This window comes from Syngnathus floridae, chromosome 13 (genome assembly GCF_059516105.1).
Source record: "Syngnathus floridae isolate MCC-2025c chromosome 13, RoL_Sflo_1.0, whole genome shotgun sequence".
Taxonomy (NCBI): domain Eukaryota; kingdom Metazoa; phylum Chordata; class Actinopteri; order Syngnathiformes; family Syngnathidae; genus Syngnathus; species Syngnathus floridae.
The window spans coordinates 14212214-14238807 of record NC_142425.1 but is presented as its reverse complement, the minus strand read 5'-3'; the positions used below and the strand labels follow the sequence as shown (position 1 = coordinate 14238807).

The window sequence follows — 26594 nt, the reverse complement described above, 5'->3', positions numbered from 1 at the left end:
GGCCAGTTTGGTGTGTGTGCGCGCGCGTATTTGTATTCCAGTGTTCCGGGGTAACCGTGGATACACCTAGTGACTGGGAAACATGCAAGGGAAGAAGTGGGAGAGTGGTTATATCACAAACGTGGCCTTGATACCCACAAAAAAGAGCTACACATTGAGAGGTAACTTCAGGTCATTGGTAACCAAAACACTGATCTCCAGCGACATAGCACTTGCGTTTTGATTGACTTTCATCCACCATTTGTGGATTTTTCCACAAAGAATGATCCCACATCCACATTGACCTCTGGCGTATCTGTCTGTAGCACTTTGGGATTCCCTTTGTGTTTTTCACCACAAACCGTCTTCAGCCTTTGAACCCATATCAAAGAGAAATACGTACGCAAGGGACTCTGTCAAATGCTAATTCAAATGCTCTTATGAACAGCATCTGACCTTTTTAAGGTTCTGTATTGCTTCCAAGTGGCAGATACTTTTCTGGTCAGCAGGTCGATTTTTTGTTTTGGCAGGCTCCAAACGCTGCAACTCTTCAAAAGCTCCACATTTCCGATAACGTAATTCAGCGGGTGCATGATTTTTGACAATAAGCCCAGTGATAATTTGTCATGTGGGCTGGCTAACGGTGCGCCGCTGCATGTGTGCAGCTTGGGACATGAATGGCGACGATACAGCAAAGAGGACTTGCAGAGCTCACAGCGAGCGTCGATTCATTCAGCCAGCGGGAACATTTGTTTGCTTGTTTTCTTTGTGTTTCCGGGTGGGTGTGCTAAAACCTAATTGCTTTTACAAGGAATACATTTCGAATACATGATTATTGAGGTTTCCATATCCTCTGGGAGCTGCCACAACACAGAGTCAAGCAGAGTCTTGTCCTTTGGATGCTTTTGGAATCATCACTTGACTGTCTAACTCAACCCGCTTTTAGAATCTGTCCCTTTCAATAAAACAAGCGTTTATCAAGTTGGGATTTGGGGGGTATTCATTAATTCACATCCATGCAACCGTTAAGTCATTTTCAATATTTACATCTGACACCATTTTTGCGGCTGTGCACCATCTACCTCCCAGTCGCAAGATATTTATCGTTATAAATACTAACAGCTGGAATTGACTCCACCATGGCAGATGTGTGCAGTCACTGCGCAGATGCACTGTCGATTCTCGTGCTTGGCTATGGGCCACCATTGAAAAGACAACCTAATCCAAAAGAAGTGTCTGATGGCATGATTGAAGGTTAAAGTGGCTGTGTTATGTACGCACCTTGGTATGTAAACAAGCCTTTTACTTTCATTGCACTTTGCTCAATTCACTGCATTTTTTTATATAGCACATTTGCTTTCATCAACCCTCAACATGAATGCCTGGCAAATCAAAGCAAGCAAAAGTAATACTGTGAGGAATTAGAAATGAGAAAAAGGATATGAGTCTGTTTTCTCAAAATGAGCGAAAGAGAACATTTCCTCAGGGAGCATATCAACACATTCATGAGCATGTACAGACGCCCGCCCGCCCGCCCGCACACAAGGGAGATTGCTAAAGCAAGTCAAGTCATCTCCCAAGCATTGCATGGCAAAATCGTTTTTTTTGTCTTTGAAGCACGTTTGACGAGGGCCAATTACGTATCATTCTCTATCTGCAGAATATCTGCATTTGTTGTGTGCCCTGCGCGCTTTTTGGGAAGCCATTCTTATTTGTCAGATAGATGACAAATAACCTGGAACATTCTAAAATGTTTCATCAGGATTCATCAAAGTATGTTTTCAACTAAGCAAGGCCAACATTCCCACTCGTTGCATTATAGGCCGCTGCTATTACTATCTTCAAATGATTTGTGGCAAATTTCGTAATACGATGCAGTAGCCTCATATTAACGAATATATTCCTCTTTACAGCAAAGAAGACATGCGCAACCACGGATTTTGCCTGCAAGAACGGCCAGTGCGTTCCCGCTAGGTGGCGCTGCGACGGGGAGCAGGAGTGTGCAGATGGTTCCGACGAGGCTGACGCAATCTGCAGTAAGTAGCCCAATTCGACATACGTAGATGAGCAACGCAGACGGACGGACCGCAGTCTGGCTGGTCACTTGGCACACGCAAACAAAGACTGTAGTCGCGCTGCCAGTAGGCCTCCAGTTGACTTCCTTCCTTCCCGTGATTTTACTGCAGTGTCCGTACGTTGAAATGAAGTGACATGCAGACACAGATGCTGTCCCTCCGGCACATTGAGATGCTTGTGTGTCCCATTTCTCTGCAATCATACCTACCTACCTACCTACGTCCACCACTTGAGCACGTTTATGCACACAGGGTTTGCTCATGACAACGACCAGTGAAAGAAATGTTCACGCGAAGATGACTAAATCATTTATTTATCTGGTTGTATCACAAAGCAGACGGCCACACACTTGGGGGGTGTCAATTAATTACTTTTACAGACAATTCCATTTTTAAAGTGTGGGGGCTCAGATAACATTGTCAACCAACATTTCATTGCCCCAGATATCATCACAGAGAAACAAATCTTAATTCTCAGTTTAATCATGGTTGTCGTCTAGGGATTTCTCAGTATGTAGCATTTAAAGCGTGTCTCTTTGTTTTGTTGTAGCCAGTGTTGATAGCCTTTCTAATTTAGGCCATTCATGTAATTAAAGGCCCATTTCTTCCCTTAAGGTCTGATTAAAAAGGTAACCGCTCATGCTGCAATTTAAAAAAAAAAAAAAAAATAGACTCTGTGAATTTAAACCAGGTTGAGTGTGACAACAATTACCGCTAGGTTATGGTGTGTGTGTGTGTTTGCATTGCCAGCAGTTACATTTTATAGATGGCACATTAAAGGCCACTAAAACCTCTGTGGTATAAAAGACTATTCATTCAGTCAGTATGGTTGTTTGTTCATGGCTATTCTTTTTCAATGGAAAAACATGAGTCCAACTTGATCTTATTTAGTCAGATGCATTTGACAATCAGAAATACCTACCTGTCAACCTCCCCGGTATTGCTAGTTATTTGGCGTGATTTTCTTTTGAATGTATCACAACTGGATGCACTATATTTAACGACCGAATGGGCGGGCATTCTCAGAGTCCATCCTCCAAATAGTAGAAGTCTGTCCTCAGCATAATCGCTAATTAACCAGTGGGGCCTTTAAGAGCAAATTCAGGCCTTCTTGTAGTCTATTATTTAGAATCGTTCTTATCTCCAACATAGGGACTGGTAAACATCCCTCCATCCCATTACAATGTAGCATTTAATCCTCTCAGTCCTTTCTGCATCACTGTAGGATCAACACTTTGTGATGCGAGTTCAGCTTAAGTAAGGCCTTTTACTGAATTGATTCGCCAGAGAAAGGGTCGATGTGCTGATCCCTGCAACCTCTGGTGACTACTGATTAACTATGGATCTCCGGTGATGCTTCTGATACATAGACGCAAACACTGGCTCCCTTCCAAACACAAATGCAAATACTGTACTTGCACGTCTAATAAGCAATGCAGGTTGTTTGGAATCCCCTCAAAGTCGAATGCCCCAAAAGTGGTTCCATTTGGAATGATCTTATCTCGCGCCGAGGTGGCCAAGGTACATCATGTGCACTGGAGAAGGAAGTGGGACCAAAGTGTTTATTCTTTATCATTGTATTTAGTAACTATGCCATGACCTCATATTTGATCACATACAATATTATAGAGTTTAAGTCTCATTCAAAACACTTCATTTCAGTAGGGAAAGACGATTTTGGACTTGAGTGTTTTTCAGTCGTGAGCGTGGTCAAGAAAGCGCCACAAAGCAAAGTGCAACACACGCCAAGTCAGCTTTTGCTCATTCCCACCGGCATTAGCAAGCATCTGTAGTGCGCCAATCAGTGCTCATTGGAGCGCTACTCATGCAATGTGTGTGTGTGTGTGTGTGTGCGCGCACAATACACCTACACACACGCACTCATTTGGCTCTGTCAGACTGAACAAGGGGATTAACCTGAGCCCTTCTAGCAAGCAAGCGTCTCAATAAACAGGTTGAAGATGATTGAATTGCACCAGCCCAACACCTTCACCTGCATATTGAGCTGCTACGGAACACCCTTGACAAGTTTCCAGCTACTGTTCAAAACCCCAATCTATTCACTCTGAATTGCTTTTGAACATTTTAGGAAACGGGCATACAGTGGAACCTCAAATGGTTCGTTACAGTTACTCGTTACTGTTCCAAAAAAGTCATTGAATTACTCCTACATCAACATAACGAATTACTTGGGAAGGTCATTGTTGCATTACCTTTTCAGAAACGTTCAATGATGTAAAAGAATTGCGATTTTTCAGCAGCTGTCAATACAGTTGCCAAAAGTAGAACGTCACAGACGTCACCTGAAGACAGCACTGATGTCACAGAATGTCACCTGACATGTTGGTCCCAAGACGTGATTTTTGCGGATTTAGTCCACGGTTTGTAATCAAATTTGCAGATACGCTGCGGGGACGGCGGTGGGGGGGATGCAGCGCGAATACTAAGTAAGACGCATCCCAAATATGCAAAAGTAGGCCATTGCCACAGCACAAAAAGGGCCATGCAAGCGTAAAAACAGGTGTTTCTTCATTTTCGTGCCAGTGCGTACGTATCTAGTCCAAATTTTCCCAACCATTGCTACGTAGTATGTGTACCTTAGTGAGCATATGATAGCGTGCACATAGCACTGAACTAGCCTCTTTCATTTGTGTGAACACTGACAAAATTGTACTTATCCGTTGTATCTGTTTGAAGCAGCACAGATCAGCATTTGAAAGCTTTTATTTGTATGGCTGATTGGCAATTTTGTCTGCATTTTGCAGGCTCCCCTTCCATGTGGGAAGGAGCTTTCCCATCTATACACATGCTTGAGAGGGACGGTCAGCCTTTCATGAGTGGAGGCTAGTTGGGTGGCTCCTTAATTCTTTGTAAATATGATCAGGAAGGAACCAGTGAATTGCATTGTCTGATGGTTTCAATTTCATGTACGAGGCCAAGGCAAGCATCATTTCTCAGCGGATTGCCCCTCCCGTTTCGATTTCAGCGTTGCGATCTGCGACAATGCAACATGCAAAAAAATAAAAGTTCTTCTTATTAGTTATATCAAACTCCAACTTGCCACTGTGATTAGATGACTCAATCAACACTGAATTTTGACATTGTAAAAAGAATGACATCCCATTTGATTGAGATGTCTAGGTTTGAAGGCTAATTTAGCAATGAACGCCGTTTTCAAGACTTTTTGACTGAAACTTTGGCCAGTGAGTGTGAGTGCTGACTGAATCTTGACAGCTATTGCCTTTGGATGTATGCTCGCATATGATATCAAAGTCATACATTATGGATGATTTCTGCCACTATGAAGGCAAACAATGACGTCTCACAGTCTCTTGTGAAGTCGTAATTTCAGGCTTTCATCTGCACTTTTCTGCACTTCTTGGATTCTTCTCTTGGGTCATAATGATACGTCGTATTTTCAGTGCATGCTCCTTATTGTATTTAGTCAATCCTATTTCGTAATACTGCAAGAAAAATCTGTCCGTTTTAGTTTCATCATTATGAAGCACAATTAATCACTGTATCACTGCCACATTTTTTTGGGTGTTTTCAACCCTTTTTTCTCGATTCTTTTATTTATCCGCTTCTACTATATTCTATAGTGTGTGTAAATTTGTAGCCAGCTAAACATTATACAGCAGAGAGAGGCATTATGTGTGCAGGCAGGCACTCATGGTGGAAATGGGAATAAGCTGCATTCATTATGTTTTTGACACATTCATTTTGTATGATTGCTCTTGTGAATTACACCGTTAAATAACTCAACACACAAAACTAAATATGCTAGTTAATAGATAAACCAACACACATTCGCATACCAAATTTGTATTCCAATTCACACTGATGACTTGCTTTGAAATACACCAGGATGATTATCACAACTAAAATGAACTTCTTGGCATAATATACAAAATATACGAGTAAACAATTAGCAAGCAGGTATGTATATGAATAATTGTCATTTCCATTAGCATTCAATCGGGATTTCAACTAGCCTTTTAAGCTCTCTATTTTTTCATCTACCTCACTCACATTATCTCTCGAGATTGTAGTGTGAAATCTAGACATTACTGCCAATGGCTTTATTAAACATAATTATGTACAGTTTGCAGTCATGCTTTTCATTTCAGCATCACTGATTTATCCACCTTAGTGCACCAGCAGCCCTCAAAACACCAAGTAATGCATATAATCGTCAACGATGATTGAATTAGGTTGCTCGACTGATCAATTATCTTGTGACTGCTCATGGACAGAATTGTCATTTCCTAGCTTGCTGTTTTGTTTATTGTCTTCGATACGTTGATGCTGGGCCACATTGTATTAGCCAAATGTAAGGTTTCCTCCTTTTTTTCCTAACAAATGGATCATCTTAAGAAAGCAGTTGTGTTCTGCTGGCGAGGTCGGGTGGAACAACAATTTTGCCAGTATAATACGATATGATTTGGTACAAAAGAGGTGGCTCTATAGTTTGAATGTGTTGACCGTCACCCTTATACATATTTGCTTTGCTACGTCTTAACAAACCCCGTTGGATTATTATTTTGCCAAATTGCTCCAAGACTTGTGGAGGGATGTAAAGTGGACACGCGCTGTGCTCCAAATGATTACACATGAAGGATTTCATTTGAATCAACATTTTAGAGGCTAGTTTTTCTGGGGATCTTGTTTATCTTGGCTATTCCAATACAACATAAATAATTGAGATAGTTTGGGCAATCGGTTCCCCAAGTAAGCCTAATTAAAAGGAAATGACTCCAGGAGGTTGCTCCACATTGTTAAGCAAGGTCCATTTATGCATAATGGGCAAAAGAAGGAATTGGAAAAGGAATGAGAAGCCTTCACGTAAGCTCATCATTGTGTGTCGAGTGCATTGTAATAAAGCTCTTTCTCTCATTTGGAGAGTTGCAGTTAAAAAGCTACTTCTGAGTGGAAAGCAGGTGTTTGAAGTTGTTAGTTATTTGGTCTGAAGTAGCAAGAGTCTCTGGTGCTGCTGTCTTATTCTTACCCTGATCACGACCCGGGTGCACTGACAGGCCCATGGTGTCAGCACTACTAATGTTTTCTCATCACTCCGTCACCCAGCCCAGCCCAGCCTTGAGCTGTATAATGGGGCCTACAGCTTTAATACCAGCCTCTGGCCGGAAACAATGCCATACGTACGTATACTGTGGTGGCCCCATTGTTAAACATAAAGCGCTTTGTTACAGCTCCAGCCGTTGTGAAATAAACTTGTATTGTATTATAGCTACCGTTCTAGCCCCGAGCCCATCTCAGCGCATAAATGTATGTCCTTATTCCTCCTTTACTGCATTCACTAACTTATGATTCATGATGGTGTCTTTCCTCTGCCACTGATAATCCTTTCTTGTCAGTTTCTACTTCAGTTCCGAGCGAGTTTTCTCTTCTCTCATTTTCCGTGACTTTGATCAGCGCGCACTCCGACACGGGCTCTCCATCTCTTTAAAACAGAGCGCTAATAATTGCAGATCAGTGTTCCGATGAAAGCCACTAATCAACACTAACCTTAATTTGAAATGTAATCCGATGTATTCCATACGCACGTTGGCTAAATTGGATTTTACATTTGAAGGACAAAAGGAGGATGAAGGTGGTGAAACAGCAACATTAAGGGCCATACTTTGGTTGCGGAAATCTTCTCCGCATCTTGCCCAACCTAGTGTCGTTTTGATTGGATAATGCTAAAGTTAAAGCTTCTGTGTATCAGCACAGTCAAAGAAGAGGCAAGTCATTTTGTTTTGCACGCGTCATTTCCTAAAAGGCTCACACTTGTAGCAAATGGCACCGCACGTATCAACCCACATTTCGAAGACTCAAGCCACCTTAACAAGTCATAATGAGGTTAACGTGCATACCTGACACTGCTGCATTGTTCAACGGAGTCTTTAGCAGGTGAATAAGTGGTTGATCCATAGATCTGTAGTCTTGCATGAATCATTGATGCTCACACGGGAGCGTTCTGCAAGCTCCCATGGCCCCCGCCCGCCTGCCGCCCGCCCGCCCGCCCGTCTTCTTCCGAAAGACCACTCTCAAAATGGAACCGCTTTGTTGGAAGTGCTTGCACTGCAATTCCTTGAGAAAGCTATCTGTGCTTCCGAGTATGCAAAGAAGATTCCAACTTTAGTTTCAAACACTTATTAGTAGTCGTATATTCTCTTGTATAGCGAACACCCTGCAAAGTAGCGCAGATAAAATGCAGTCAACTTCAATGTAAAATTGAACCGCTAAAACTTAACAAGTTGTTGAAGTTGTATCACCTAAATGCCATTTAACAAAGAATTCCACTTCCATCAACAATCCTAATCTTTCCATATGCGTCACTATTGTTCAACAATCTCTTGTGAATCCAGTAGTCATTATATCAAGTTATTTTCATGATCAGAGTAGAAAGAATAGCACTACTGTAATTGTTCTTTTGAAATACACAGTCAATCCTCAGTGTACATCATACAAATGTGAGTTAGTATGTACGTATCTGTGATGTCATTCTAGTAAATTGGTTAAGTGTGCATGCAATCCCTTCCAGGCCAGGCCTATCCTGCCCATGCTCATCTATGGTGTGCAATTCTATTCCTCCCACGCACGTGCCTTTGTTTTGACAATGTGTCCGTGTGACAGACAGTGAGTCAAGGGCAACGTAGTATATCTATCACCTGGCAGGCTCAAACGCACGCCTGGTGCTAAATAAATGATCTCTGCATTATCCCGTGAGGCTATGAACTGTCCAAATCAATCAGCTGCAGAAAAGCAGTTGCGCCGGCTGTCATGCTGAAATGCTCCGATTCCCTCCTTCCTTGTGAAGGCAAATGAGGAAGGTAGTTCATCAAAAGTTCATTAGCATACAGCGCTGAGCTGAGCTGAGCTGAGCTGAGCTCAGTCCAGCCCGACACCGTGCACATTATTGTCACTTAGCTAGGCCTTGTGAGGGGAATCACAAATCCCCAGCATTTTTCATTGGAATAGATAGAATAAACTGCAATGGCCTTCAAGTGCCAGATTACTTTTTTGACCTCAGGATCCACCTCAACTCATTTAAAATCCACTTTGTTGATTCCATAAAGTGAAATCATTGCCTTCTATCTGTCAGCTGAGTAACAATTCAATGGAGTAAACACTCAAAACACAGTTATTTGCATTTTTTATTTGATATCATCAACAGTTGAAAACTTCTTGAGCGACAAACATATTTCAAAGGCTTATCATCCCACTGGCTGGAAAGTTATAACGCTTAATCATGGAGTCACCAAATAAATTACACTTGTACTCGTATTCAAATGAACCCTGCCAGGATTTGTTTCGATTTCTTCCAAAGTTACAACACTTAATCATGTAGTTAGCAAATAAATTACACTCGCTGTTTGTGGCATATTGTTCCATTTGGGCTGCAAGGTAATTCATTGGATTGACTCAGCGACGGTCTCTCTCTCTCTCTCCCTCTCTCCTTTCTCACAACAACAGGCCGGCAGACGTGTTCACCGGAGAAGTTTGACTGCGGCGGGACGGCCGCAAAGTGTGTCTCGTTGTCGTGGCGATGCGATGGGGAAAGGGACTGCGAGAATGGGGCCGATGAAGAGCACTGTGCCGCAGGTGAGCTTCAGCAATTTCTTATTAGGTGGGGAAAACATCCATCTGTCCATCCATCCATCTTAATGCCATCATACCTCCGTTGACAAGAGTTTTCGACTTCCAGTCCAAATCCAGGATATGAACAACATATATGTGTATCAATCCAAGAAGAAGCACTTCTTCCTCTAGTTCAACACTTCCAAAATTTAGAAGTGCTTTGTACAATTTCAGAACAAAATGTTTTCAAACACCATTTTAATGATTGATCCAAGTATTTTTCACTTCTATTGGGAACGTCGGGCATTAATATATATATGAGTAATGGGAGACAATAAAATCCTTTTATTGTCTCTCATCTCCAACGGCTGTGTGAACAAGGAGAGAATCAAGCTCTGAAATAATTCATGAATGTCTGGATGATGATTGATTTTCTGCAGTGTTTTCAATGTGCCTATGAGAGTGAGTGACTTGAGCCAATATTAAAACCTGTGAGGATTATTCTTTCATCTATCATTTAAAGGTAAAAGTGATGAAAGGCAATCTGACTTTATGGAACTGACTTCAAACTCACGCATAAGCCGTTCAAATCATTGCTTTCATGTTAAACAGTTTTTTGACTGTGAAGTGTCCGTTTGAACGCAAGGCAACTTTTAAAAGAGGGAAGTGGTGTGTATAAAAGATGCGATCGAATTGGTTGTCATGTGTGCGAGCTTGAGCCTTTGAATCTTTTGAATATCATAGCAGGCCTCTTACACAAAGTATGTCCGGATAAGCTGCAGCTCATCCGCGGCCCTAATGAGAACAAGCAGTGTAGAAAATGGATGGATTTACATCAAGAGTATTCAAGTTTCATGTTGAATTGCTTTCATTGCTGCTTGACTCTGAATGTTGATCAAATACACTATTTACATATATTTGGCTCCAAGAGAAACGCTTTGGCTTTTTTTTTTTTTCCCTTCCCAAACTCTTTAAGTCAAATTTAAGGTTGAAAGATCAAGCGTCGTTAAATGAGAACAGACTTTTGCGGGATGAATCGATCTCTGCTTGTCTCCGATTTCAAAAGGACGTCCAGCAGTGATTCAATTAAAAAAGTTCATTTCATTGGATTGGTCCCCAGACTTGGCAGTGAATTGCTCTCAATGTTGCCTGGAGTCCTTCCACTGTGAAAGAAACTAATAATTGCGAGTTGAGTCTTTTGTAATCACTTTGTTTATCCGCACACTTACTTTATTTTATGGAGAGTCCACGTTATTTCCGCTTAATTGCTGATTAGAAGTTTTGAAAGCGCTGATTTTCAGTGCCATGCTCCAAGGCATGTGTGACTTTGCTCGTGAATGAGCTTCCGCAGAGTTTGGTGATCAAGGTGTGATGCAGTGTGATAGACCTTCAAATTACATTTTTCTCCCCTAAAGCAAGCAACACGTCTGAAAATGTGGGTCAATCCTTGCCTGACACGACATGAAGTCTCCATCTCCATACCTTATGTATGTCAAAAAACGGACGCTTTGTTGAATTGATGGATGCTGCAGCAACCGTATGCTAAGCAATCCCATTGGGACAAACATGGGTCCAAGATGGAGATTCGCTCTTGTGCCATCCTGCATTTCTACTGCAGGAATTTGCTGTATGTTGGGGCCAGTCGCTCACTTTGAATGATCTGTCTGCAGTGAGCCTGTGCTTGCAAGTAGGTTCGGCTCCAAACAGAAACGTCGAGACGGAGAGAGAGGACCGTAGTCTGAGAAAGTCTTGTGGACTCTGGGGACCTGTTGCTCTTTTAACATCACTTGTGCGGCGGCCATGTTACATTACAGCAAGCCGCTACAGCAGGATCGATGGCCACTGGGGATACGTACATACGCATGTTGCTGTTTTATGGCAAGGCAGTGAAGAAAGAGCTGTGTGTGCTTCATTTTCGGAAAAAGCAAAGGGTGGTCAGAGAATAAAATGATGCAAAGTATACTGGCATAAAAACGGTGCCCCTCGGTGAACAGTAAATGAATCCTCTACTCCATCATTTAATAGCAGACCAAAGAGAAGCAAGAAGAGTCCACCCACATGAAAAATGACTGGAGCGGGATTTAGCTTCTTCATTCTTCAGAGGTATCTGTAGCCTCTTATGTTGACGTTTTTTCTTTCCATCTCAATCCTTTGACTGCATGCGTAGGTGGAATGTAATGCAGCAAGAATCACGAGCAAGCTCACATGCACCCAAAGGCTGTTGCACTTTTGTTTTAGGTGCCATGAAATCATTGGTCTCATAAACATTCCGAGTCACTTTTGCCAGCCGGCGGAAGCTGGATGACACAAGCTTTGCTCCATTCAAAGAAGGTGCAAATGAAGATGAAAACACCGGCCTTCTGCCTTTGCCACGTCATGTTCCGCTTCACAGTTCAGGGTTTGCATCTATTTCTATGCGACGATGGTCATGCTTCGGTCTTGTCAAGGTTACTTGCACATTGCAAAGAATATGCTTTGGTACTTTGTCCTGAATGTGAGTCGGATTGGTTGTCTGCCTCTGTGAAACATTCGTTTCCTGTATTAGTATTATTATGATGACGTTCTTTTCCTGTATTATTGATTTGCAAATATGGTAGCCCCTTCAAAAGAGTTTTCTTTTATTTATTTGTGTGTGTAAGGTACACGCCCAGATTTAGTTTGATCACCACAAATGGGCCATCCTCCAGTTGAACGTCCATAATGTGTGCCACACATCCATTCATCTGCTATTATGCATTGGGCTGTTGATTCCATCTATGGATGCAAGGAAAGGCATCAATATTTCATCAAATAGATGATCATAACACTCGCCGAGTGGAGTGCGCGGCACGGCACGGCACGGCACGGCACGGCCCATTGCGCCGCTCAAACAAGCCCAGGTGCTGCTCATTTTGTTTTCACGTCTTACTTTGATAGTTGAATTGTGTGTAATCAAAGTCCCTTTGTGGTGGAGCTCATCTGTTGGTTTTTTTCTTTCGCAAGCACAGATGATAAAGGAAGGGAAAACACATTAGCGGGACATAGTTCATTTAACATCATGTCAAAGTAGGGTTTGTTGAATTTCATGCTCTAAAAGCTTGAAGCCAGATGTGCTTGGATGCCTCTCAGAGTACTAATGTGGTCAACGTGTTTCACGTGCACCTGTATTTGAACACATTCAAATCCTTTCAGTTGTGGGCGGACCAGCTAAATATACCCTATGAGTCACTTGTCCTTGAGAGAAAGGTTAATAAGCTTAGCCCTATCCCCCTGTTTCATTTTGCTCGACATGGGATAAGATGTATAAAAAGTTGTAGAAGCTCCGTCCGTATTGGGCAGGTTGCTGACGAGCTCAGGGAACGAATTGTATCGAAGGAATTTCAAGTCCCCCAGAGTCAGTGCCAGTTTTATTTCAGGTTTTTGAAATGACAATTTGAATAAAGCCAAGGTAGGATTTTGTGAGAATACACAGTACATCATTAACAAATAGCAAACCTTTTAAAAATCCATTTCTGTGTGTTAGGCAAAAAGCTTGGAAGTGAATTTTCCATCTGATCACTTATCTTTGCCTCCATGCTTGGTGCCTTTTGGTAGAGGATGCTGCTTATTGTACTCAGTAGCACTAAGTGGCTCAACCTGCAGCATGTCTTGTGGAGTGCTCCCCCGCACTCGCGAGCAAAGAGGATCATTTTTGCTCTGCAGTCACTGAGACGGAGCGAAAGGTCGATGCTTTTGGGACATACAGTATAGTACCAAGCGTCTCTGGTAAGACTTTGTATTTGTTTTGTCATATATTCTGAGATGAGGATGACCTGTGATCGTAAAATTGCCTTTCTGGGAAAAGCGACTGTATTCATAATGGAATCACATTTCCACAGTGTTACAATATACTAGATGCATTTATTTCACTTTTGTTTGGCTCTGTGTCCGAAGAAACGGTGAATGCCCAAACTAGTGCGCTATATACAAATGTTACCTTGTGACCCTGGCAGTGTTAAAGGTCAGAGCGTTGTACGGCCTGTTATTTGGTTTATACCGTCTATTCAAATACTACGTCTACATTTCAGGTTATGCAACGATTGCACCATTTTTTGTGCAGTGTCATAATTGAGTTTATTTTCTCCTTGCATTTGCTGCATATTGAAATGAATCATCAGCACCTGTATGTTACCTGTAGATGCCAACGCCTGCCCGTCCAAGGAATTCCAGTGCCATAACGCCAAGTGCATAGCGGCCATCTTCGTCTGCGACGGCGACGACGACTGCGGCGACGGCAGCGACGAAGAGAAGTGCTCCCATCCCACCTGCGGCCAGCACGAGTTCCGCTGCAATGATTCCGAGTGTATTCCGGCGCTGTGGAGCTGCGACGGCGATCCCGACTGTAAAGATAAGTCCGATGAATCCATGGAGCGCTGCAGTCGGAGGACCGAGCCCCAGAAAGCGCGCTGCATGCTCAGCGAGTTTCAGTGCGGGAGTGGAGAGTGCGTCCGCATCAGCTGGAAATGTGACGGAGATGCCGACTGCAAGGACAAGTCCGACGAGACAAACTGTCGTGAGTAAATGGTCATTCATCCATTTATCCTTGCTTACACTTAAGTGCTACTGTGATTGTTTCAGATTTCTTTTTTTTTTTTTTTTTTGCTTAAATTCCAAATATTGAGCAAAGCATAAGGTGGGATGTTTCTCACTTGTGCCAATTTGTTTGGACAGGCGAATTAAGGTCACCGCGGATCTCATGTTTTTGTTGGAAAATGATTAGAATGCATGTTGTATCCTTGATTGAGTAAAAACAAAACAAATGAATGAGTTTCAAAATGACTGAAGGATGATCAAGACTAACTTAACTTCATCATGATCCAAGAATGGGTTGCCATGCAACTGTGAGATCTGTCAAAATGAGAGAAGCCGATAGCGCCTGTGTGTTTGTTGCATGTGCATGTGCATGTGTGGGAGGTGAAGCACAAAGCCCATCTGGTCTGCTCTTCACACTCCTCGGGGACATGACAGCAGACTCGTGCGCACTACAAACACACATTTTCCAAAGATACATTTTCCAAGGACGAAGGCGGAACAGGGACTTTGTGTGTCATGTCTAATTGATGTGGCAAACATACGTACGACCTGCGCTTGCTTGCTTGCTTTCTTGATTGCTGCCGTACACGTGGCACACAATCAAAAGAGGCTTTGTACAATCCAACCTCCCATCTGGCATGACCATGTTGAAAGTCATTAAACAGATCCCTGGGTGGTTTATCTCCTACTTGAAATGACTCCTTGTGTAAAAGTGACTTTTGAATGACATGGACGGATAGTTGGCTCTCTGGTGAACTGTTTGAACAACTTTTTAGATTGCAATGGGTGAGGGAGCTGCCAGTGTTATCAGTATGTCTTAAAAACTGTAACTTAAATGTGAATAGCACCTGATGCTTTCATATAGTAAATGTATACGATTTATAGCTCCACTTTTTCTTTTGCTGTTGATTACGTTGCCTTCTTTTGGCAGAGAAAAGTCAATATGTGAATATTTGCACAGGCAAATAATAAATGAATGGCCTTTGCTGTTGGGGCATTTCTAGTCAATTGGCAACACAATCAGTTGTCATTTCACACACACACACACACACTAAATAGACGGACTGGCCAGTGAATGACGTGTTACAAATGGTCATCATCCCCGGTTGTTTGTATTATTCCTCCTCAGCGCTGCTTACATGTCGACCTGATGAGTTCCAGTGTGGCGATGGCTCCTGTATCCACGGCACCAAACAGTGTAATAAGGTCCACGACTGCCCAGACTACAGTGATGAAGCCGCTTGCGTTAATGGTAAGGAACGAAATATTCAAGAAAAGTACCGCAAGCATTGATCCTTTTTCTTTTTTTCCCTATGAATGTGCAATGCCATTTTGTATGCATGTATACTCATAATCATTTGTGCCGGGTGTCGACAGTTACAAAGTGTGACGGTGCCGGACACTTCCGCTGTAAGAATGGAGAATGTATTGACAGCAGCAAGGTGTGCGACAATGTAAAAGACTGCAAAGACTGGTCTGATGAACCTATGAAAGAGTGTGGTAAGATGCACGTGCACGCACACCCACACATTAATGCTCATTTGACTGAAAGCATCCCGCACATCGTGTATGCTCAAGCATACGACATAAGACTTCAATCTTCAGGCACAGTTGTTCAAATATGGCCAGTCACTCTTCCCGATAAGAGGAGCTTAATTTGATCAAGGCAGACTAAATCAGGACATTTCTCAAGTGCCTTGTTATGATCAAAGACCTTGGCGCCTCTGCCCTCTAGTGCTATCTTAGACAGGGAAATGTGATCAGACTACATTGGCCATTAGGAAGCACACAGATTATCCATCCGCACAACACAGATACTAATTAGCCCTCAGCGAGCTTCGCTCACCGATTTCACTTCAGCCTCTCGCTAAGTTAAGTCAACAGACTGCCGCGGTTGAGAAAACGACGACAAGTTGGGGAAATGTATTACGGAGCGGCAGCTTTCTTTTTCATCGTATGCATTTGCAAATGTATCTCGGGATTAGTTTTCAATCAAATTTTGTACCACGTATAATTGGATGCTAGTCAAGATTTAAAGAACAAAGTATATTAGGGCATGAGATGAGATGAGCTGTGCGGCAATCTAGCTCGATGTTTGCTGGCTGGCTGGCTGGCTGGCTGGCTGGCTGGCTGGCTGGCTGGCTGGCTGGCTGGCTGGCTGGCTGGCTGGCTGGCTGGCTGGCTGGCTGGCTGGCTGGCTGGCTGGCTGGCTGGCTGGCTGGCTGGCTGGCTGGCTGGTGAGATCAGTCTCCACACCTTTTTTTGCGTGAGCAGTCAGTCCATTTAGCAGCTCTTTTTGGAAATGCAAACCTTTAGCCAAGCTGCCTCAGAGTGATGAAATGCTCCTGATGCACAACTGCCAATCAAATGAAACAATTGGGAAAATGTAGAATAAGATCAAATAAAGAAAAGTCAAGCCAGAAGTTTTTGAAATATTTTTGTCTCGATTTTCAAACTTTCAAACAGTTCATTTTGAACTGCTGCGTAACGAGAGGACTTCAAACAGCATGATTTGCAAAGTACATACACGTCATATAAATATTTGTTTTTCTCGATACCAATATTTGCCAGTACTACTGTAGTATCCCAGCCAATTCAAATTTCCTCAAATCCTAATTTCCAAGCAGTACCTGTATGTGGCCTTGAAGCTTAAATGTTTAATGTAAACCGGTAATGAAGCAGCAGCAGCAGCAGCAGCTTTGGCTCTCTGAAGCCATCACTCCCTGGGGCCAACTGAAAGAAAGACAAGAGGATAAATGCGGACTTACAACAGAGAAAGGACATGCAGAGGAGGAAAGTGGGGAGAACTCAATGAGGCGAATAGGACAACATGGAGAGAGCACAATGTGCAAAATTTCATTTTGTAGGAGTTACTGGATCAAGGTAGTATATAAATGTCATCCACTTCTCCTTAGGCTTACTTCCCCCCATCAGCTTGTTCTTTATGAAAAAATCGTATCCTAGCAAAATGAATTACGGACATGCATTAAGAGTTAGTTGCCTGTTGTTTTCTTCATTGCCCTTGTGGTGTCAGTCACATCTGCCAACATATTGCTTCTCCGCCTATCATCTGTGCAGGCCTGAATGAGTGTTCGGACAACAACGGTGGCTGCTCCCATATCTGCAGGGACCACAGGATTGGCTTTATGTGTGACTGCCCCTCTGGGTATAAACTTCTGGACAAAAAGACTTGTGGAGGTAAAGAAAACAACTCTTTACGAGCAAATAACCTTGTGAGCCCCCCCCCCCCATCATTAGCCGAGTGGACAGGATGTTACTATTCCAATTAGAATAATAGTAAAGAATTGATGTAGACTGTCCTTGTCAAATCAAATCAAAATAAATGCGGTGTACGCACACTGCATTTCTCATTCCAAGTTTTTTTCAATATTGAAAAAAAAAAAAAAAATCCTGAATTGTAAATGAATACTTGCGTCGTCGGAATGAAAAAGCGAGTGACACAGACAGACAGACAGACAGACTGGCATGTCACCACTCGTCGCCGGTTGTTTTATTATATGTTGGTTGTCATGGTTTCTGTCTGCGTGTGTGTACTCGCCCCTCCCTTCCCTTCCCGCGTCAACCCCCAATCAACGTACTCATCACAGTCACCTGCCTCTCTCTCGTTACCTGTCTCGTATTTAAGTCGTGTCTGCGTGGCACTCACTCAAGGTCGGATCGCTGATGTCATATTGTCTCACGTCTTTGTCGGTCAGTCCTGTCGTTGGTTCTGTTTGTAAGTTCTGTCAGTCTGCCGAGTCTGTTAGTTGTTCCTTTCAATAAACCAAGCTGGTCCAAGCCGCATTTGGTCGCCCTTCTCCATCCGTTCCGTGACATGGCCGACAGAAAGACAGGCGTGACCATTCCCGTTGCATTCCATGTCAGTATGGAAAGCTGATTTAAGATGCAAATTTGACCGTGTACCTATTTATTGTTCCTACAGACATCGATGAATGCGAGAACCCCGACGCCTGCAGTCAAATCTGCATCAACTACAAAGGGGATTATAAGTGTGAATGCTACGAAGGTTTCGAGATGGATCCTGCCTCCAAGACCTGCAAAGCCGTGGGTCAGTCATTCATCACACACGCCACATTGAATCGCCAAAATACACACACGACTGAGCACACGTGCAAACATAAGCACATTTGAAGGCTGGCCGGTCGGTTGGCCGGCCGGCCTTTCGCAGATTACATTTGCCCTTTACTTCCGGCAGTCCCCGTTGTATTCTCTGCTCTTATCTCTCGGTGGGATCCCCTGGAAAGAGAAGAGAAGAGAAGCCTGCTTTGTATGCACACCCTCTTCAGCAGTCTGTTGAAAGATAAATATTTGCTGCTGCTGCTGCCTTTACAAATGAAAAGATTTCAGCCAGCTGCCATGCTTTCCCTGGAGTGTAAAGTGAAGGATTAAAGTGGAGTTTGAACGCTGAATTAACAACCACCTTTTTGCCTGCTTACGGGAGCAAAGACTAGCGATGCTTTTTTTTTTTTTTTTTTTTTCTCGTTTGAGGTCATTGTACATATTTGAGCATATTAATAGAGCCCATGGCTCAACAATGCTGCCTTTCCTCTTCGTCGCTAGTTTTTGGTGGCATCCTTTATCTATTTTGTTCATGAGCTCCACATCTGCATCTACATTCCAGCAGCGTTTGTAGTGCTCTCCTCATCTTCTTGTGGAATTGAACTCCTTAACTGGCTTCGTTACATGGCCAATTCAACTGTGTGCAAAGAGAAAAACAATTATGTTAGCACGGGTCGAAGGCCATGTCATTACTGAATGAAGTGCTAATGAAAATGCAAATACAATCCCTCACTCTTGGCTTAGGACATTGCGTTGATAAAATGCCTGTAAATTTTCAAGGGTCATAAACGGTCTTTCCAAAATTGGCATCTGGAAAACTAAATAAATAAATAAAAACATCCCATTTGTTAATGGCAGTCCAGATGATTAGATTGTGTGCAGCTCCACAATCTAGTAGGAGTTGTGCTTTGAATGTTGACCATTGCAAGGCTTGAATCCCGCTGAAAAAAAATCCGCCCTTCCCGGTAACTAATGCGCTAGTGACCAACACATGATGTATGAACCAACCAGAGGAGCGCATTTTTGTCATCCCTAAAATAGAATCGAGTTGTTTTTTGGCCTTTATCTTCCAACTCAATCTAATTCATTAGAGAAATATGAAACGCTCGACCAACATGTGTTTTCCTAACCACTATGGTTCCATTTTTTTCAAAAGTACAGTCTGAATAATGAAGTGCATGGCTTTGGATTGTGCCACAAGCTTTTCTTGTCTGTCAAGAAAAGCACTTCTTTAAAGGTTTCTTTCAATTATTTATTAATGGTCACATCATTAAATTTACATGCTGTATGATTAAAGTCTAAATGTGGCAACCAAGCTGGCTCGCAGCTTCAAGAACTAATTTTCAAAAACAAAGATTGTTTCTTTCAAAACCACTTCTTTCCCTTCTTTTAAGTAGCTAAAGATGTTTTATTGGATTTCATGAATATTTGATCATCTTCTCTTGGCATATTACTGAAACGTTGAAACAAAATTGCGCATTGCACATAGCACTGCCTATTTCTTGCGATTTATTTATCTTTCTGAAGATGTTTAATGTGCAGAACACGCAAAAATGATTCATTCCTGTGTGTGTATTGAAAGAGTTTTCCAAATGTACGACCCCCCCCGTACACACATTAGATGACTAATGTCAGTGAATCCAACCGTTCGAGGTCATTCTCTGAGGAATTGCGAATGCATTGAACGACAGCGCTGTCCATTCTTGCTCTTTGTACGTCCTCAGGAAAGAGTCCCTACCTGATGTTCACTAACCGCCACGAGATCCGTCGTATTGATCTACTGAAAAGCGAATACACGCAAGTAGTTCCGACACTGAAGAATGCTGTGGCGCTGGATGTTGACGTTGCCACCAATAAGATGTTCTGGAGTGATTTATATCATCACAAAATATACAGGTAGACACACTCACGCATCATCAAGTTTTACTCGTTAGTCAATAAAGGAAGTAAATAAGCACAGCTCTCGTCGATGTAGACAGCATCGATTTAAATGGATGTATCGTTACACCCCTACTTTGAAGGAGAAACATTGGGTCAATTGAATATGGCCCGGCAGAGCAGATGACAAGTCATTTGCGTTCTGTCTGTGCGACGGCTCCACCAATATAAATGGATCCTGTTCATTTAGTTCTACTCCCAAAAGTACTGCCTGCCTGCCTGCCTGCCTGCCTGCCACAGTGTATCTGCTTGGGCGTGTGTGTGTGTGTCAGTCAGTCACACCTGGGGGATTTTGTCACCGAACGAATGACAGTTAAAGGTGGAGAGAGCTGTTTGTCCTTCACACTTATACAGACACACACGCACACCTTCAAATGAAGTACCTATACTGTACGGTTATTTGTGTGCTTGTGTGTGCATGCCTATGAATAATGAGCATGATTACTGAGGCAGTAAGAGCAGAGAAAGACCATATGGTTCATTTGTGATGCGAAAAGGCCCTTTGCATTACGTTTACTTTGTGCGCACACACACACATACGTGGTCCCACTTTCTGGCACACGTTTAAAATGCAGAATAGTCAAATGCTCGTGGCATTGAAAATAAGGGCATGAAAAGCCGAAGCATGATCTTGTATGTATTACTTGAGAATCCAAATCCTATCAAATGAAAAAGCTTTGATTTCGGAAGGCTACTCTACCAACAAAACAATGAACCGACAATTCAAAGAAAAAAACCAATCCGGTATTCCCAAACAACTTGTATTAAATGTAACCATGCATCCGTCCGTAGCTCTGTTTGCATGAGCATGTCAGTGTTGCATTTGGCACCCTTTAAACAAGGATGTCTTGTATTGTCTTGTTTGATTGCCAGCCCACACGTGGAGAAGAAAATAATTCACCTTGTCTGACAGGAAAGATAGAAGGCAGGAGTATTAGGCAAAGGCCACGAGGAGCCAGTTCCAAATAAATTGAAAAGACGCAGAGCGGAGAGTGAAAATAACAGAGGAGGAGTCTGCTTGATTTGTAAGGTGCGGATCGGGGTAGACCCATTCCTTCTCTCTCTGAGCGACTGCTCCAATGAGCTTTTGATAGAGACGTCAGCTTGGCTTGCCCTTGACATTATCTGCAAACGTACGCGTTCGCCCACATTGAGCCGTGTTTCAGGACCAGCGTACCAGATCCGGCAAATACCTTTCAGGGATTTATGTATGTTTGTTTTTCTTCCCTTTAAAAACAAGGTTGTTGTGACAACATTTGAGCACTTCCTCCTCTCTTCTGTTCTGTTCTCTTCCATCAACCAGCGCTTACATCAACAAAGCCAACGATTCTTCGCAGCAACTCGCACTCATCGAGGCGCTCCATTCCCCCGAAGGCCTCGCCGTCGACTGGGTTCACAAGAACATCTACTGGACCGACTCGGGCAACAAGAGCATCTCTGTGGCCACGGGGGATGGCAGCAAGAGAAAAATGCTCATAGTCACTGAGCTGAGTGAGCCACGGGCCATCGCCGTTGACCCGCACCAAGGGTAAGGAGGTGACAAAGACAATAACAAATACTAGTACTTTTGGGTGTTACCATTCTAACAAACAAAACAGCAACACCCAACAAATTACAATTTATTCACATCAAAGTTGACTCCATCAGTCCCATGACACTGCCATGAAATACTTGGATCTTCAAATGAGTTCTGCTCTGTCAGTGACACTCCAGACATTCACAATCGATTCAGGCAGATAAAACCGTGCATTAGAGTTGAATGTTTGCTGATCATCTTATAGTTCTTCAATATCAACATTAAGACTTTGATGATACACAGTAGTTCACCAGTGCTGCTCAATTGTTGCCCCATTTACACACAGATGAACACGTTGATTTGGTCAGCTCCTTCCTATGAATCCAATTTGAAATGTACTTTGCTTCTTTTCCCAGGTTTATGTATTGGTCAGACTGGGGAGAACAAGCCAAGATCGAGAAAGCTGGGATGAATGGAGTGGATCGCCAAGTTCTGGTGTCGGAGCATATTGAATGGCCCAATGGAATAACTTTAGGTAAATAATATGACTTTTGAAAATTGGGATCCAGGATAATCAATCATCTTAGAACGTGACGTTATAATAGTAAAAAAGTTGAAGTGCCGTGAAGGCTTTAATGGGGGGAAAAAAACCAACTAGTGGCGCTGCAACCCTTGAGCCACTATTATTGCTGTGCTTCATTTTGTGTCTGGCTCTCATCTATCAAGCTGACAAATATGGTCGGTTGAATTAATAAGCCACGCGCCGTGTTCTGTCGATACCTCCCATTATCGCTTTCAACTCCCTCCGCAGCAGCAGCAGCAGCAGCAGCAGCAGCCAATTTTTTTCCTGCTGCTCTTACCTGTGCAGGCAGAGTTACCGCACACTGTGGAGTTGTAAGGTATTATTCACTACATGTGAATAATAATTATTTTTCATAGCGGGGCCTGCTTCCATGCCCGGAACACTTGACCAGAGCGGCGTCCAGACGGCTCTCGGCATTGTTACAATCGCATCGGTGTTTTTATGTCAAGCAAGATTGATGGCGTAGCTACTTGGGCTCAGCATTCATAAACCTCCCCCCCTCTACGTTTGACCTCTCTCTCTTTCTCACCGTTCTCCTTTGTCCTTTTCCCCTTCTTTCCTCCAGACTTGTCCAATAGGCGCCTCTACTGGGTGGATTCCAAGTTGCACCTGCTGTCCAGTGTGGATTTGAATGGGGACAACCGAAGAGTCTTGCTGTCCTCCCATCACCACCTGGGGCATCCCTTTGCTCTCACCCTTTTCCAGGTACACCATTAGAAATATTAAAATACGGCTATGAGTTTGGAAAAAAAAAATCAGTTTTCCTGGCGAGTATACAACATGTATTGACATCAGGCTAACCTGTAAATGAAACAGGAAAGAAAAACAAGTGGGGTGATTCAATCTGCTCAAGAAGATGGAACGGTAAATTAGTGTGAGGCTGATGAAGATGTTTGATAGCCCATGATAAATTCCGACCCCAAAAAAAAAACTCTTTAAGGCTCGAGCGGAAGAATCAATGAAACTAATTTGGAAAAATTTATTAGGCAGGAATGAGTCGGTCTGAAAGAGCCAATCTAGTATTAGACTTGGAACGTGTGGACGAGATCCGGTGGGGTGAAAATGGAGGGGGTGTAATGTGATCACTGAGAAGTACTTTCTCCATTCCTCCTTTTGCTGCACCCACTGTGACGATGAGAAGAAAAGAGGTGGCATTCATCATGTCCTGCTGAGCGTGTGGGTGTGTGTGTTTGTCGGTGCCAGTGTGTACACGGGTGTGTGAGTTCATGTCTGAAGATTGATCACCCTCTGTGCTTTTTTTTTTTCCCTCTCTCATCCGTTCTGCTTAACATATAAACCAAATTAAAGATCTCACAGTGAGCAGTTCCCCTTCCAATAAAGCAAAGCTCCGAAAGACTCGGTGTTTTCAAAGTGAAGAAAAACAGAAAATTTTGCATGCGATGTTCAATTTATTCACTGCAAAGATCCATTTTCGCGCCATCTTATCATATTCTGAGTTGCTGTGGAAGCTGGAATAGCTGGAATAACAGAGGGTAATACATAACATCACCCAATGTGTTAATTCCTCGTGAGACAAGCATCTTCAAACTTCAAATCAGTACTGTATGTTTATGTCCTCTCTTCTATTTCCAAAGGATAAGATGCTTGTTGTTTAACATGCCTCATTCCTCTGCAAACACGCGTGGGCACAATGTGATTAACCTTTGCAGGCTGTGTCCACCTCCTGGCACCACACCAAGCCCTGAGGAAATCTAGATGCTAGCAAGGCGGAACGTCCTATTTCTTGTGTCATCTTCAATGTCACTGAATTACTACTTGCAGTTTAGTGGGGGGGTTGACTCAAAAGCGCTATAGGCAAAAGAAATTGAAAGGACAACCTGGGAGGAATAAATAAATAGGAAGAAACACTGACAAGAGAGAAAAATGAAGGCGCTGAAGGCCACAAATGAATGATTTTGAAAGTCCCATTCCACACCTTTCAAACAGATTTTTATCATGAATATGCCATATGTAAATAAGTTTTGCTTTGCTTGGGGTCGCGGCTTTGCTCTGATTGTGAAGTTCCCATACAGTATATGTCGGCCAGATCTTTTCATTGCATTGGCTTTGTTGACATTCAGCGGGCGTCAGCCGTGGTGCTCGAAGGAGATGATGCAGCTCAGAGGGATAGCAATAAAACATTTGAACTGTAAGCATCTTTCAAGGCTCTCAAGAACAATAATCCAACAATAAAACTGATATTACAAAGTATAAAACAAATAAAAATACAGAACTGTGTAGGTGATAATGAACAGGTGTTTTTTTTAATGGATTTATTTATTACGGTTAATGAATAATTTGAATGTACTGGTCAGTCCCAACATTTCATATATATCTACCAGAAATCTCATGTCGAAATAAGAGCAGGCTGTAAGCTTGCAGGCAGATGGCCAGCTTTGTTCAGAAGGTTGCTTTGGGGAAGAATCATCAAGGTTGGTTGGAACGTTAGCATCCATTCAGATGAAATCTTTTCCCCGCAGCAAGTACAAACAAAGCTGAAGTGATAAGACGCTCGTCGAGTCTGCGCTTGTTCATGTGTAAAGCGCTTGACCTGCCTGCCGTTCAACACGCCGTGCGTTTCATTTGATCTGCTCAGATGCTTTCATCCGCAGTCCTAGATTGACTTCTGTAGCTTTCTAGCCACGGCATTCCTGGTACTGATCAATGAAAAAAAGGAAAACATTCAGCTGTCAGGCACAGACAGAGACAAAACCATTGAATGAATAAATCCGAGTCTTCATAGCAGCATGTCTGCTATTTCTTCCTTTGTGTCAGCACTACTGTCATGGAAGTAAAGGTTATCTGAAAAGGGGATGCAGCTCATAAAGGTTACTGCAAGTTCACCAATGTCCACAACAAAGAGACGCAGGAACATAACACATACTCTGATACTCGAACCATGACAAAAATATCATATCATGGCACAAAGCAAATAGAAGTTCAACAGGCTGCTAAGAAGGGACACTAACCTTTAGATTTTATTGACAGTACTCAACAGTCAGTCATTTGAGTATCTCTCAGCCTTTAACATTATCTGCCTGTTATGTTTGATTTGCGACATAAAAAATAATGTTAAGCATCAAGGGAGAGCCTCATAGTAATATATGGAAGGTATTTCTGCTTTTTTGAGGACCATTTGAAAAATCATTCTCATGCTACCCCATTGGGGAGATAGATCATTGTTGTATTCACTTTGCTCATTCTTCTGTCCAGGACCGCATATATTGGACCGACTTGGAGGATGAAGCAATATATAGCGCCAACCGCCTAACGGGGAACGATGTGGCAAAAGTAGCAGAGCATCTGAACAATCCGCTGGATCTCGTGGTGTTCCACGAGCAAAGGCAGCCAAAAGGTAGGCCACACAAAAATTTAAGCTTATATCTTTGCACAGCAGGTAGTATGTACATACAAATAAGATACTCTAATAATTCCAATGTATCCATCTTGACTTTGGTCAGTGTAAGCAAATTGGTGCTCTCCTGTCTTCCAAGATGCCTTGTTTGAGTGACAAACATTCACTTGTGTTTGTACCAGTACCACGACAATTTGAGTTCATCCAATATTTTCATGCCTCATTTCCTGCCCTTAATCAAAGCCCAAAGCACCCTTGTCAGTCGGGAATTAATTGCTTTGTCTCATGACAAGTCGCACATTTCAGCTCAGAGACATATCACGGCAATTAAACATGTTTTCTTCAAAATGCCAGCAAAAGCCCGAGAAATAACAATTATGTTGAAAATGAGCTACTGATTTGCTGTGATGATGCAGAATTTTCAAGTCGAACCAATCCCTCCGTCCCTCCCTTCCTTTTATTCCTCGTCAGTTGCCTTCACGTTTCATCATTAAGACAGTTGCTTTTCATCCATCTGTACGTATGCGGCAATACCATTTGAAATTATTTTAAGAAATGAAATCATTGACCAACGTCCATTTTCTTTCACATTGCCCATCCCAAGTTTGCCTCCTAAATACTAAATGTCCCATTGCTGTAATGCTCTTCCGAGAAGGTGTGTGCAAAGCTCCCTCCCATCGTTGCGTGACTGCTGTTGCTTCCTTCATCCGCCTTCTCCTCCATGTAGCACTCGCTAAAACAACTCGTAAGAGGCCGCAACGACCACAACCTGACCTATTTCCGCTGTCTCTTCCATAACATTTCATATTTGAGTCTTGGGTTAGGGATTGTGAATATTTCAGTATTTGAGTGTAAAAAGTTTGAAGAGCCCACTCTCAACTCCAAGCAAACGGGCTCATTGAGTTCCAGCTGTCAGCCTAATTGAGAGCAAGG

The 26594-nt window shown here is 42.8% G+C and overlaps 1 protein-coding gene across 4 annotated transcripts in view; it reads left to right on the top strand.

The window, feature by feature from the left end:
* Window positions 1-26594, top strand: part of lrp8 (low density lipoprotein receptor-related protein 8, apolipoprotein e receptor) — a 57797-nt gene that overhangs the window by 22124 nt on the left and 9079 nt on the right. For all 4 annotated transcript variants that reach the window (XM_088393819.1, XM_088393817.1, XM_088393818.1 and 1 more), the window contains exons 3-14: window positions 1893-2015; window positions 9534-9662; window positions 13795-14169; window positions 15319-15441; window positions 15567-15689; window positions 17268-17387; window positions 18133-18258; window positions 19994-20165; window positions 21511-21735; window positions 22140-22258; window positions 22872-23011; window positions 25520-25661. In XM_088393819.1, coding sequence (XP_088249945.1) covers window positions 1893-2015; window positions 9534-9662; window positions 13795-14169; window positions 15319-15441; window positions 15567-15689; window positions 17268-17387; window positions 18133-18258; window positions 19994-20165; window positions 21511-21735; window positions 22140-22258; window positions 22872-23011; window positions 25520-25661 — 1917 coding nt within the window. The remainder of the gene's footprint in view (window positions 1-1892; window positions 2016-9533; window positions 9663-13794; window positions 14170-15318; window positions 15442-15566; window positions 15690-17267; window positions 17388-18132; window positions 18259-19993; window positions 20166-21510; window positions 21736-22139; window positions 22259-22871; window positions 23012-25519; window positions 25662-26594) is intronic.